The 15451-nt window shown below is 33.6% G+C and overlaps 1 protein-coding gene across 2 annotated transcripts in view; it reads right to left on the reverse strand.

Annotated features, from left to right (window-relative positions):
* Nucleotides 1–10317: 10317 nt before the first annotated feature.
* The window catches only part of LPCAT (lysophosphatidylcholine acyltransferase), a 57272-nt gene continuing 52138 nt past the window's right edge, over nt 10318–15451 (reverse strand). For both annotated transcript variants that reach the window (XM_089701286.1, XM_089701287.1), the window contains exons 9-11: nt 14516–14617; nt 13973–14114; nt 10318–12358 (exon numbers count right to left, since the gene is read on the reverse strand). In XM_089701286.1, coding sequence (XP_089557412.1) covers nt 12273–12358; nt 13973–14114; nt 14516–14617 — 330 coding nt within the window. In that variant the 3' untranslated portion in view covers nt 10318–12272. The remainder of the gene's footprint in view (nt 12359–13972; nt 14115–14515; nt 14618–15451) is intronic.

The raw sequence follows: 15451 nt of genomic DNA on the forward strand, positions 1-15451 counted from the left end.
ATTTGGATTATTTCAATTATCTTGCCCTTTGTATTATATCAAAATATTATTTATTATGTGTGTGACGTATCCTACAAGAGTGATATTTGATACGAAAAAGTCTTTATTCTTATTTTGTTTGAAATAACTAATAGTAGAGCACTAAAGAATTAAACCACAATCCAGATATAGGTGTAACTGCGTAATCAACATTATACACATATTAATTACATATTTTTATGCGTGAAAGCTTTTATACATACAGTTAAGTTTCGTATGTTATTCTAAAGGTTAACATTAAATATAAAAAAAAATACACAGGTACTACGGCAAATGGATCGGCTACACAGACCCAGACGACAGGCCGCAAAAACTAGAATACGTAAAGAGATACAAACTAGAGAACACGACGTTACAATTTCTGATCCACGCGAGATACCACGTGAAGAAGTGTATCGAACAGAAGCGAACATTCCGGCATGATAGGCGATATCAAATGGGGTACTTGTTCAATCGATTGAGGAGGATCAGGTGACTATAGTTTTTAGAAATATTTTTTGAGAAAAATGTTAATAATAGCCATCTATAGATCTGGTGTATAATGGTGTCCTTTTAAAAGTTGTCATTTTTTAATACCCAAGATTAAGGTTTAATATGTGTCATAAAATGCCAGATAATATGCCAGGTCAGGTAAAGACCCTAAAAATGCGTAGATGACCTGTTTCCGATTATAAAATATCATATCCATTACGAAGCTATCGTGCTTAGTAACTTATTGTAATGTGTATGGACGGAGACCTAACCTAAAATTTACAGTAAAATAAAAATCATGCATTTCCTCCCTACAATAAGATTCCTCATAAGCTAGCATAGTTTCTTATATATCCAGCTTACACAAGCTTGCACAAAACCTAACTAATTATTTTACAGATACGAACAGCTAAAGCTAATATCTTTAATGGAGGGGCAAAAGAAATCAAACGAATGGAGAGAACTGCATACATTCATGCGCTTTTACGAGAAGATAGTCAGGTATGACGTGGATTTCAAAGACACCTGTCGGTTAATGGAAACCATAGATGAAGAAGACGCAAGGATTAAGGAAGCAGCTTTATCGACATCTGCAAGACCAACTAAGCCGGGGTATGCATGAGAATTGAAATAAATAAATACTGTGTTATTTTTCGTTTCATTGAACGCCTTACATGCTTTTTACCAAGACAACACAACAACCCTTTGCCTGAAAGAATGCTAAGTGTTAGGGCCTATGGACAAGTTGTTCTCTTTGTTCCCATTAATTATAAGATTTTCTCTAAAATACACCCACTCTAAAGTACACTTTGCAATAAAATCAACATAGAGTAAGTAATAGATAGAGATAGAGCTCTACCTTATGTTTTTTATGTGAAAATTTCTGTAATATTTACTAAAATATAGTATTTAGAAATTAAAGATTTGGTGTGGTCACGGGGAGACTGTCTATCTTTAATTTCTAAATTTCTAAATACTCGCGTAAAATCAAACACTAGAAAATACTAAAATATAGTAGACATTGTATACGTATAGTGATAATTTATTTATTTATTTATAATATTAGTAGTAAACAGATAAAAATATAATATTAGTTCATTTAGTTACTAAATATTATATTTTATCTATATATTCAATGTAATAGTGTGTTCAATAGTAAGACAGCAATATCGTAGAGCTCTCTACATTATATTGTCAAGAGTGTTGTAATTTTACGATAATTGCTTAACATCTGTTATAACTACACCCCATGCGTAGTTTAGTATCTATAATAAAACAGTATATTACATTCATTGCGTGTTATAAAGTTTTGTACCAACAATTAAAATTCAATTTCGAAAATTAACTATTATGATAACTCATATTGCGAATTGAAAATAGTAAATTATGTTGCAGATAGATTTGGTTTAATAATGAAAACCTTACTTGTAGTTGTTTGTAAGTATTTACTAGAAGTTATGTCATAATTTCAAGAAAAACAAAGCTACCGACCGATACAGACTCTTGATTATAAAAATTAGCATCGTTAGCACCATAGTTAGCACAAACCTATACTTGTACCTCCTAATGTTAAGCTATGAACTATCTATGATTGTGATTTCTGGAACAGTCTGCAAAAAAATCTTTATTTCTTCCATCTTCTATTGATTATCTAGAAATATTATTGATATGATTTTCAGGTTTATTCGACCTCGGGATCTGTCAGAAAAAACTTTTTCCAGACGTAACAGACTTATTCCAAACCTTCAACGAAGATCCCTTCGATATCAAAGATTTGCAGAACCAAGGAGTCTATGTCAAAAACATATCCATTGACGTCGAAAAGCTTGATTTAGACAAATTTAAAACAAAATTTCAATTGGACAAAATAAATAATGAGACCATAGATTTTAATGATACGAGAAGATTCCTTTGGGCGGGTAAGGCATGGCAGTTTCGGCATGCAACAAAAATGGGTGTGAAAATAAAATGTCTGGATATAATGCTAGAAATTATTTACATGGCTCGACATAAATTGAAACAGCTGGAGAGTGAAAAGTTCTTTAACCCTAAAGACACTTCTTATCGTATCGCATTTTTGTATAGAAGGTTGAGACGAATATGGAAGAAGATGACCGATATTTATAATACTATGTGGAATCATAGGTATGGTTGAATATTAATTGATATTCTTTCAACTTAATGTAGTTCCAGATTAAAGACACAAACTCAAGTTATTGTGAATATTTCTTAATTTAATAATGCTTTAGTAGTAATATGAATACATAAATAATGTATTTATAGGTACTTAATTAATTAAACTTTGCTCTTCAACGAAGAAAACAGACATTTAAGCAACCCAAAATAGTTATGTCTTTATGAATTCTAAAGACTAACATAAATAAGAGTGGGCAAAGATATCTTATATCTATACATATAAAACTCAAAGGTGACTGATATAGTGATCTATCAACGCACAGCCCAAACCACTGGACGTATCGGGCTGATATTTGGCATGCAGGTAGATGTTAGGACGTAGGCATCCGCTAAGAAAGGATTTCCCGAAATTCTCGCGGGAACGGGGAAAAACGGGAATGCACGTACAAAGTCGTGGGCGGAAGCTAGTTTGAAAAGTACAGTTATAATCTTACAGTATTTGCTAAACACTCTTAAACCTTCCCTTAATAGTAAAGACATGATATTCAAGGTAAATTTTTCAGGTGGAGTAGTAAACCAGCATGGGGCTGGATGGAGCCGTTCCTCATCCTTCACCACAAGGCTGCTAAGAAGCATGTAGACTTTTTGTATCTCTGGTGGGTACAAGTCAAACTGCATGAGAAATACTGTGAAGCTCATGGTATACCTAATGTCGTGCCGGATTGAAATAAAATGTTCATGAATAAAACTTGTTTTATTTTCTCCTAAATATAATAAAAGATACCTAACCTTTAATTAATAAAATAAAATGAGAACTTTTTGGAAATTGTTGATGGGTAGGTACACGTTTTTCACGGTAAAGACATAAAAATCCATCATATTCATATGCTTACTATATACCTACCTAATTAGTACCTACTTAAAAAATAAACTTAATAACTGAATGAATGTGGGAGACGTGAACGCTTTGGCACGAATTGGACCATGATTCTATTGTACTTAATTTTTTTTTTCATACCTACATTATTATTTTACCTAATAGTTTAAAAATGAAAAAGGGCATTAAAAAATATTTACCCGGTTTCATGGCAATTTAATAGGCGAGTGTAATAGTAATAATCATTTTAAACGGTAGTAAAATTAAATCAGTAACATTGCTTAGTACCTAATGAAATTACAATGCTTATAATTTTTTATATTTTATGTAAGTATAAATTCTAATGCTTTGCGAGTTTAAAGATGAAGATTTTTTTTAATCATAATATGTTTTACAGTTCATTCAGCATTATCATTCACAAATGAAACACTATCCGATGAAAACATAACCAACATCCTCAAATCCCAAATAAAAGCAAACGCATCCCACATATCCGACGACATGATGTTAGACTACGTCTTCGGCAACGATACCGATACCTATAACACAGAAACTATAGATACCGGTTTGTTAGAAGTGGATAACTTGAAAGAAATCGTTGCGGTTGCGACCAGAAAGAACATTCCGGAAAAGGAATCTCGAGAAGGGTATTACGGTGGCAAAAAGTACATGACGATAGCCATGGATCTAATGAAACAATCGGTGTATGCTACTCGATACCGGTTGGAAGATACCCGCCCATACAGGGTCAAATTTGGAGGAAATCCAGTATACCAAATAGCTATTTTATACGGCTCTTTACTGCAATTGAGACTAAAATTGGACAATCTATTCAATACTATGTACCGCTTCCAATACTTTGTCAAATTTATCTGGTTCTTGGTTATATATGAGAGGATTATAACCGTTAATATCGATATACAGTCTATGGTGGACAGGATATTCGCGATTCAAGATGCCTTCAGAAAAGGCAGTGAGTCAGGTGAAGACGACTTTTTCCCGACTGGCGATGAACATCATATAACGCCTAAATAAATTCTTTAGAAACGATATTATTTTTGATATGTATATGTAAGTGTAATAATAAATGATTACTTAGCAATAATATGTTTTTTTTTATGACTAACGACCAAGAAATTATAGATTTTTATGTCCTTTTAATAACTCAGGCCCCGGAATCACAGACACAATAGAAAATCTATTGTGTCGTGGACCTATCGAGCCGTTCGGGGCTCAATGGGTTAATAGAAAAATGTCTTTACTTGTAAATTGTTATGTATCTACCGGAAACCACATAAAATAAAACAATATATTTCATGAATTTCAAAATAAAACTGCAAAATTATTTTTATTACGTTTAATTGATAATAAATTAAATAATATTACAATACAATAACAATAAAGGAATGATGAGTACATAATAACTTAACATTTCAAATAATTTAATAATAATAAATTTAAGATAATTTTTGGATTTTTGAATTTGCTTTGTATCCGGTAAGTCATATTAATTACTGTTTAACTGAAACGAAATATATAAAAAAAATTGCCAACGCTAACCAAATATGAAAATTCGATTCTCTGTAACCAAAATTTATCTTTACATCTCCAAAAACAGTATTTATTCACTTATGAGCATTTGTTGAGGAACTTAACTATACTGAACACTGAAACATATTGTAACAAAATAAATGTATACAACAAAATAAAATTAAGCTTACGCCCATGGACGTATAAAAAAAGACGGACGGTATATCGCCTAAACATTGAGTGAAGCCTAGTAATGGCGGCGAAACATCCATGTGTGTGTGCCATGTTGCCATGGCAACAGCTGTCCTGTTGACAATGGCGGCTGTATTTTTTTCTATAAATTTTGCCGTAATAATTTTGGCATTAAAACATAAAAGAAATAACTTGCTTCCCTGTGGAATGTAATCCCTCGTGTTTTGTTATTTAAAATTGTACTGTTGCGACACCATTTAACCACGCAAGACGGCATTTTAAATATTTTTTGTGAAACAGTGACGCAGTTAATCAGTCGGTAGTTCACGACGTAATGGCGGCCGACTAGCTTACTATGGTGAGAGTGTGTGCGTGTTTATTGTCTTTACACAATCGCTAGCTTACTATGGTGGCTTCACGTTGTTTGTTCGTAATACGGCGTCCGTCTTTTTTTATACGTCCATGCTTACGCCTAAAACATCTATGTACACCAAATTTTATTAATGCATATATTTTTAATCTATGAAATCTAAACTTCGCGCCATGATTTAACTCAATTTAACTCTGTCCATCTCTCTTGCACATTTGCCATCTTTGTCACTTAGCATGCGAGCGGCAGCCATTTTGTTTTTTTGTCTTATAGCGTATTTTATAAAGCAGGGAAAAATATAGCATAAATCTAAAAGTGGTTCGTTTTAAAAATGCAAACGACTTGAGTCTTAGAAAATGATGTTATTTTTTATAGCGATATAATCTGTCAGAATTATAGATTATCAATTCGAAAAAGCGTAGATTGTTGCCATCAAAATTTATTTTATTTTTATATGGGCGCTATTTAATATATTTAAAGCTGGTTTCACAGCTTTCTAAATATTCTGTTTACCTTATCTGTCAGTTAAAATGACAAATAATGTATAAAAAGATACGTCAAAGTGTCAAATAAGCTATCAGGAATATCAGCAAGATGTGAAACCGGTTTAATGATGAGTGATGATTAAATCTAATATCTACATAATAACCTCTAGATAGCTTCTAATTACGATATAATCTTAAAGTTATCACATAAATAATGGCTCTAAAATACATTTTATACCAATTATACAATAGTACTACTTAAATTAGTACATTCCTTTCTTCAGTTAAAAGATATTTAATTTACGAAATTCCTTCACTGATTACAACCATTAGGGCGCTTGTGCACTACAAGGAATTTTACGGTCCGGCATTCCGATTTTTTACGGTCCGGTGTGGCATGAAAAAACCGATGAATTGGCTTTTGCACCTATGTGCACTACAAGGAATTTTACTGTCCGGCATTCCGATTTTTTACGGTCCGTCTTTACTCGGATCAGTGCGGTACAGTTGGGTTGGCTCTCTTTGAAACTACACGCCACGCACACGATGAGTTTCCTGCAACGTCGGCAGTTGCTTGCTTTATTACTCTACGTGCGAAGACGTAGAAGACAAAAAAATTTTTGGGTTCATCCCCTTATAAGTGAAAGGTACCTGACAGGTACATTTTACATAAACCATAATAAATTGAGGCTGTACGAAAATAAGTTTTTTAACTACTATCGGATGTCTACAGCTACCTATGATTTTTTGCTATTCCGATTAGGCGCGTGGATCAAGAAGCAAGATACAAGATTCAGGCTGTGTGTACCACCAAATGAAATGCTTGCTGTAACATTAAGGTGAGTGTGTACAGTATTTTATACAGTGAGTATGGACGAGCGAGGGAGTGAGTAGATTGTTGTAGGTACACGGTTAAGAGTAAACGGTATAATCTATACTAATATTATAAAGCTGAAGAGTTTGTTTGTTTGTTTGAACGCGCTAATCTCAGGAACTGGTCCGATTTGAAAAATTCTTTCGGTGTTGGATAGCCCATTTATCGAGGAATCATCACGCTTAGACCAACAGAAGCGGAGCAATGCGGGTGAAACCGCGGGAAACAGCTAGTATAAAATAAATGATTGTTATTTATTGATCAAGAAACAGTAATTTTTATTAAATGAAATAATCAGGTTACAATGCTTAAACTATAGCAAAATTAAAGTTTGTCAAAGTCTTGTTGAAACAACTCAGTTATTGAAGTCGCATTTTGATGTAAAAGCGGTAATTCTACACGGGACATTCGAATTGGCAGTAACGTTGATGGTGCTGTCATCTGATTTTCAATTTGTGGCGGAAACGTAGACGGCGACAACGAATCTTGTGGAGCTGACAGTAAAGTTAACGGTTCTGTCATTTGATTTGCAATTTGTGGCGGAAACGTAGACGGCGACAACGAATCTTGTGGAGCAGGCAGTAACGTTGATGGTACTGTTATCTGATTTTCAGTTTGTGGTAGTAGTGGTGGCGACGGGATAGCTTCGTTAGTTTGAGAGTTGATAGATGATGATGCAGAGTACAAAGGAAATGCTCGGGTGCGATTCGTATATTTGCGAAGAAGCTGCATCACGTCGATCCTGAAATCCAGTCTATCATTTTCGCTTAAGCGTTTAATAGTTGGCAAAATTGACATAAAAAATGCTTTATCGTCATCTTCAAATTCATCCTGTCGTCGTGGCTCTTGGCTTTGAAGCGCCTTCAATATCTCCACATCAACCGGATTTAATCTTTTTTTACGGATCTGAGTTTGTGAGGTCGCTGATGTATTCGTTCTGGATTCGTTGTCACTATTTTGAGGAGGATTTAGTGACGCTGATGTGCCTGGTCTGGATTCGTTGTCATTATATTGCGAGTAATTTGGTGAAGCTGATGTACGTCTGGATTCGTTGTCACTATCTTGAGATTGATTGACTTTATTTGAAATTGTCGAATCCTCTTTAATAATTTTTAATAAGAATTGCAAATGTTTGTGATAAATATATTGCTTTTTCTGAGCTTGCCCAGATTTCGTTTTCAAAGATTTAATGAAATAATCTCTAGTGTTATTCCATTTATTGGTGATAGTATTCACTGAAACAAAAAAATAATGAAAGTATATATATATTTGTTACAGGTACTTAGCCAGTGGAAATACTTTCACCGAAATGTTTTATAACTATCATTTGGGTATTAAAACGATAAGTGAAATTATCAGCTTAGTATGCCGTACAATATGGAATGAATTAAGCAGTGAATTTCTTCCACCACCGAGTACAGATAGTTGGAAATCAGTGGCAAGTGGATTTCAAGCCAGAGCAAACTTCCCAAACTGCTTAGGTGCCGTGGATGGAAAACACATACGAATTGAGAACTTTCCTTCTGCTGGGTCTATGAATTATAATTATAAAGGCTACTTTTCCATAGTGCTTCTAGCAGTAGTCGATTCTAACTATAAATTTGTGTTTGTCGATATAGGAGCTTATGGAAAAGACTGTGACTCGGCTATTTTGCAGCGTACAACATTTCACAAACTGCTGACTGAGGGAAGTTTACAAGTACCTAATGCAACTCCTCTGCATCCTTCTCTGAACAACAGGATGCCATACGTTTTAGTGGGCGATGAAGCTTTTCAACTTAATAACAATTTGTTACGACCTTATGGTGGAAGAAATCTTGATATAAAAAAACGAATATTTAACTATCGACTGTCTCGGGCACGTAGATATGTGGAATGTGCATTTGGTATATTGGCAAATAAGTGGCGCATACTTCATCGTCCACTAAACGTATCAAAGCAGTTGAGTAAAGATATAGTTAAAGCATGCGTCGTTTTACACAATATTGTTCGTGAAAGAGATGGGTATACAAACAAAGACATGTTCGTATGTGTTAATCACAACGGTTTGCAAAATATTCCCATCGCTACCAATACTACCCAGGCGGGACGAACAGCTAACGATATAAGAAACAATTTCGCAGATTTTTTCTCAAGTCCAGCAGGTTCTGTGCCATGGCAAATGTCAAAAATTTAATGCAAATAAATTACATAAGTACTTACGTATTTCGTCTTTCTTTTTGTCATCGAACCCTTCAAATTCTGGTTCCAAGAATAAACAAATTTCTCGCCATGCATTATTTCTCTTAATTCTGTTTTTGTAATCAGCAATAGTTTTATCCCATAAACATGGTTTAGATTCCACAAGTTCTATTAGTGTAAAAATGTCGTACATGTTGTAACTCGCTGACTTTGGAGGTAATCGTAAATGATATTTTATATATATATACGTTATATACTCACAATATACCCAAAAAAAAATGTGCCACATGCAGCGGCAAGCACACACAAATACAAGTTGCATTTTACTTGACAGACTGTATAAGAGAGATGGCTATAATAAAATGATATAAACAAAAAAGACAAAGATAGTTTTAATTTTTAATTTTCCAATTAAATAAAAATAAATAAATAGTTGCCATGGCAATTGGCATAGACTAACAACACAGAAGGTTCTCTGTCTACGGTTCAATGTTATAGATGGTACGTTTCCTGCACACGTAAACAAATGTGACAATTTTATTTAATATTTAATTATTATTATGTAGTTGTATTAAAATGATAAAAACTTTTTTGGGTATATAAATGTATTAAGTATTTATTACTAGCTGTGGTGTTCGTTTTCGGTCAGGGAGTAGGTAGATCAAGAATTAGAATCATCATCTTCATTTCACCCGATAGACACCCACTGCTGAGCATAGTCCTCCTTATAGAACTCCATAAGGACCGATCTTACCCTATACGTCTCAAGGCAGTTCCCGGAACCCGTACAAGGTCATCACTCCACCTTGTAGGATATATAATAATAGTGGTGCTTAGATAAAAAAAGGATGAAATAAAAGAAAGGACGAAGAGATCAGCAGACTTTTTTTATCGAAAACACAAATAAAATTTATGTTCAATAGCTATTTACAGAAAAGCAAATAGCATTTTCGCCTCCCCCGCCCCGCAGCATAAACACGTTTTTCATTGCTGTCATCTCGGACCGGATAAAAACCATCCGGAATAGCGAAAAGTAAAATGTCGGACAGTAAAATTACGTAGGTGCACAAGCTAGTATATAGATTATATGGCGTGCCATACCGGACCGTAAAAAATCGGAATGCCGGACCGTAAATTTCCTTGTAGTGGACAAACGCCCTTATCCATATATCCGTCCCTTTCTGTCATTCAATCTACTTAAGAACTTTCCCAATGTCAGAAAGGGATAGTACTATGAGTAATAGCAATAGCAGTAAATCTCAAAATTAATACAAGTTCAAAAATACTACAAAATGTGGGCAGACTCAATAGAATGATAGAATGAATATTAATTTAAAATGTTTTCTACTTACATATAATTATATACATTGCTGTTATAATAATCTTTTATAGAGTATCATTTTTACTAGACTTATCTATAATGAATTACGTAAAATAATATATACAAAAAAACAAGCAAATAATACAAACACTCCCTATGTCTCGCTTAGCACAGACATATTTAAAAACCTTGGAGTATAGACTCAAATGCTTAAATTTACAAATCTTTTAATCTATTTAACATTAATAATCTTAGATTGTAGCAATAAGATATACTAATAATATCCGCCTTATTACTAAACATGGACTGACTTAAAATCGGGTGAAAAACGTATTAAAACCATGGTCTAAATAAAAGTGCTATTATAAAAAAAATGGTGTTAAACCATAGACGAGGACAAATTTAAACTTTAAACCTCTGTAATGTTAAACTATGGCTAAATAAACTTGGTATAAACTAGGTCTAAGTTTTTGTAATAAGACGGTAAGAGTTTCAAACTCTTATTTTCATTCACAAATTTTTCTACAATAGGATGGACGATGGTGAAGAATATTAATATTATTAAATTATTCATACTTATACATTTTATTTATTTAATTCCACAATCACTTAGAGCTTGGCTTAAAGTTGTACTATGCACTATTAACTGATTTAAACACTTTGTTTTCACTTGAACTATAAAGTATCACACATTATAGTGTCCCAGAATTTTATAGTGTCACAAACACTAATGTTCTATAAATTTTAATGTATTACACTATAACTACATATTTAAATTCATTACTGATAGAGTTGCACTGTAAATCAAATGAAGTATATAATGACATTTGCTACTGTCCATAATTATTTAATAAAATTTTTCTAATGTTAGAGTTGCACTCTAAATACACTAATTGACATTAAAATAACACTATAATACTACACTATGCACTATAAATTACACTAATATTCTGATTAGTGAGATATCGAGGCGTTTATCACTCTACTACAATAATTACTAATAAATTGTCCATTTATTAACTATGAATAACTACTTTAATATTCAACACAGAAATACTGGTACTTGAACTATAATATTGTCCACACTAAAAACTTATTTAATATTACTTTATAATATTATAATGAAAGAACTAATGTACTTTAAAATTGTCTAATTTTCTACTCTTAGATGACATTACTAAAAGTAATTGAAAGTACATACATACTAAATTATCTAAAGTCCTATGACTACAAAGAAATAATTTTCAATACTGCGATTAGAGCTGACATATATACACAGGTATTATGTACAATACAAACCTAAGAACAGAAGTAAATCTAGAAATTGAGCAATATATTCCTAATTTGACTTATATTGCATCCTTATTTAAACACTATAATGTTTCTAAAGAAATGCATCATAATGCTACTACTAAGAATTTACTTAAGTTAGGCGTTTAAGATGACATTTATCTATTTAGTGGATAAACTATTCAAGTCAAAGTCCATAAATTTCACTTAGCTTAAGTCACCAATAATTCAAAGTCCCATTTTGCAGTCATTATCAAAACTGGACGTCAAGTCCGAAGTACAAACAGACTATAGTGCATAAGTCCCAAACGAATTGAGTACGAATTATTAACAGACTAAAGTCTGTAAGTCCCAAACGACTTAAGTTCGAAAGTCCAAACGGAGAATTCGGTCCGAAAGTCCCAACAGATTGAAGTCCGAAAGTCCCAACAGACTGAAGTCCGAAAGTCCCACCTCAAAGTGTCAATTTATGGCACTTCGCTGCAAACGGTGGGAATATGCGAATCTCACTGGACTTTCGTCTTTTGAGCTGTTTCCTGAGCGAAAAGGTAGCTGAATTCCGGTTTGAACTGAGCGTAGGCGATGAATTGTTCTGAAATTTTAAATAATCATGTTAGGAATTAAAAACCTTTAAGACGATTTATATGTCATTTTAATAAAAATGTTTAATATTGTGACGACGAATAATTTTATGTATGGTTATGATGTACGGAACATTTCAAAAAGTATGCTTTAGATGTGCTATCGCTTTATACTATATTTTCCCCCATATGATACCATAAGCTAATAGCTTGTTTTATTGAATAAACTTTCCAACTCAAAACTTTTATTCATACAAACTTTTACACACAAAATTTATTTCATTGAATGAAATAAACGATAAAATAAAATTATTCATGATAGATTATTTCTTTTCCCAATGAATCAGAGGCGGCTCGCCCTAAGGAGCGCTGGTGCAGTGAACTCCCATAAATAATTATAATAAAATCATACTCCTAATTTAATTATTAACATTAATTATTACTATTTAAAATCAATCGTAATCGTTAAAACTACTGTTAATACCAATGAATATATCCATCATTCCATCATCCCATACACCTGTATAATACCTACTGTATTATGTAACGCGCGAAGCGGAGCGCTCACGATTGCGCTCCAATGAAAAAAGATTTAGTACATTTCCTAATACGAAATCCAATAGGAGTGAAAGAGAGGGTTTTGCCAGAGCCCTGCGCGTGAAACAAAAGATTTTCTATGGAAAAGTAGCAAAATTCGGAGCGCCGCACCCGCAAACGTTGCCGGTTCGTTTTTAGCGCCCGGCAGGACAGCGATTGCGCGCGACGCGGATGTTGCCAGTTACCACTTCTATAATATAAACAAACACTCGAGTCAACTTCAATGCACGCGCGCGATTCATGCAATTTTCTAATTAAAATTATAAAATACGTGTTGAAATAGCCTGTAGTTATCAGTATTACTTGTGAGTGTTAAAATGAACAATAATTATAATGTGGCGTTCATTAAAAAGTGTGATAAAACGTTACAAATTCGGCTTGAATGTACGTAAAGCTAATAAGGGACCGCCACGGCCTGAACTTGATCTTACGCAAAAATGTACGACAAAAACGAAAACTTATACGCGTGTGTTTAAATCTGAACAATATGTGAAAACACCGTGGTTGTGTGGTTGTGATGAAAGCAACAAAACTATTTTGTTTTCCGTGTCTTTTATTTAAAGCGGGCGCGGCCGGCGGAGGTGAGAGTGCTTGGACTGAAACGGGCGTTGACGACTTAGCTCATCTTTCAATCAAGATGAAAAAACATTCACAATCTCGGTACCATTTGTTGAATGAACTGCAATTGGCGTCTATCGGACGACAAGACATTCGTAAAGCACTAGATTCCGCGTACCGAAAGTCAATACGCGAGTTCAATGACCGTGTCGATGAAAACAGACATATTTTACGAAGGTTAATAGATTGTGTCGTATTTTGTGGTGCATTTCAAATTGCTTTAAGGGGGCATGATGAGTCTTCGGAATCCCTGAATCCCGGAATCTATATATATTTTTTTTATATAAATTGTACTGATTTACACCATGTATTTTCAGTGTTTTATTTCAAGTGAACACCCATAAAATTTTGTCACGAGCCGCCTCTGCAATGAATTAATATTTTTTTATATTCTTTCTTAAACCACTTACCATAAGTCAAATGCCCCTTTTCATCGCCAACAATATGGCGGAACACATTGTGTGCCTCTTCAGGATTATGACCGAAGCAACGGGACGCAACTTGTTCAAATGTATTCATGTCTAGACGACCGGAGCCTATTGGGTCGAAGATCTGTAAAATGTAGGGAAATTTTAAATAAATCGATAGATAAATAATACATCAATGAATAAATTAATAGAGAAATCGATGTATAAATCAAGTGATGAACAAAGATATAAATGAATTTATTTATCAAACAACGCGCAGCGATTTATTCAAATCGGGCTCAAATTGCAAAATTTGGGTAGAAGATCTGGAATGTTGATAAATCGTATGAATCGAGGGATAAATCACGAGATAAATCAAGAGACAAATTTACAGATGAATCAGAATATAAATTAATCGATGAAACAATAATTATAAATTTATATAAATCAATAGAATTATAATAACAAATAATCTAAATTAATTGCATTAAATAGCACAGAATACAGACAAATGTTTAATTATACAATAAAGTAAATAACACTTACCTTAAATGCATAGTACACGAATTGTGACAGCGGCCCATTTTGCAGTATGATGAATGCAGCCGTGAGCAAATAGTCCGGGAAGTGAACCATACCGATCGGGTTCTGCAATAATATTAGTGGCTCTTTAATATCAAAATATTATTTTTGTTTACACAGAAACAGTTGATCCATAGTCAAGTCTGTTTTGCTCCCTGGCAAGCAGAAAAGTCAGAGATTTTGATACTTATTTTTTACGTTTATAGCATCCAAATGCTTTATAAATATTCAATTTTTAATGCATTGTTAAAAATCGATAGCGAAGTGAGATTCCAACCCGCGTCTTCCGCCTTATCGGGGCGATGCCTGACCCACTCGGACAACCGTGATCCTGCCAGAGCAATCAAATTTATTCTAATCTTTCGGTATATACAGGGTGTCCCACCATCGGATATACTAAGCTCAAAGTTATAGTTTTGCATACGCTGAGTTAGTAAAAAAATACTTATAAAATTCCAGACGCAATTTTTTCAAATAGATGCATTCTTAACACTCTATGTGTACACTGTACACCCGTAACAAGCAACCCGCCCAACTTTGCCACCCGAAAGTAAGCTATCGTTTAAAATTATGTTTTCATAGACAAATTCTCACATAAGCGAAGCGGTATATGCCGGCTGCGCGAAGTTAGAGAAGAAAACATTGATTTTCAGGAAAAATTCTGCAATTTTTTTTGACATAATTTTATTACGTGATCAGTGTATGTAAAACTCCAAGTCCCTTCGCGCTTAATATACTGATAGTGGGATATCCTGTAAAGCTAGCTCTGCAGACCTTCGTCGTTTGGTAGCTCCATCACTAACTTGCACAAGATATTATACACAGATATTTGTACCACTAACTTGCACAAGATATTATACACAGATACTTGTACCACTAACTTGCACAAGATATTATACA

This window comes from Colias philodice, chromosome 12 (genome assembly GCF_061535455.1).
Source record: "Colias philodice isolate Cphi_HAF_F1 chromosome 12, ilColPhil1 Martin Lab GWU primary, whole genome shotgun sequence".
Classification (NCBI taxonomy): domain Eukaryota; kingdom Metazoa; phylum Arthropoda; class Insecta; order Lepidoptera; family Pieridae; genus Colias; species Colias philodice.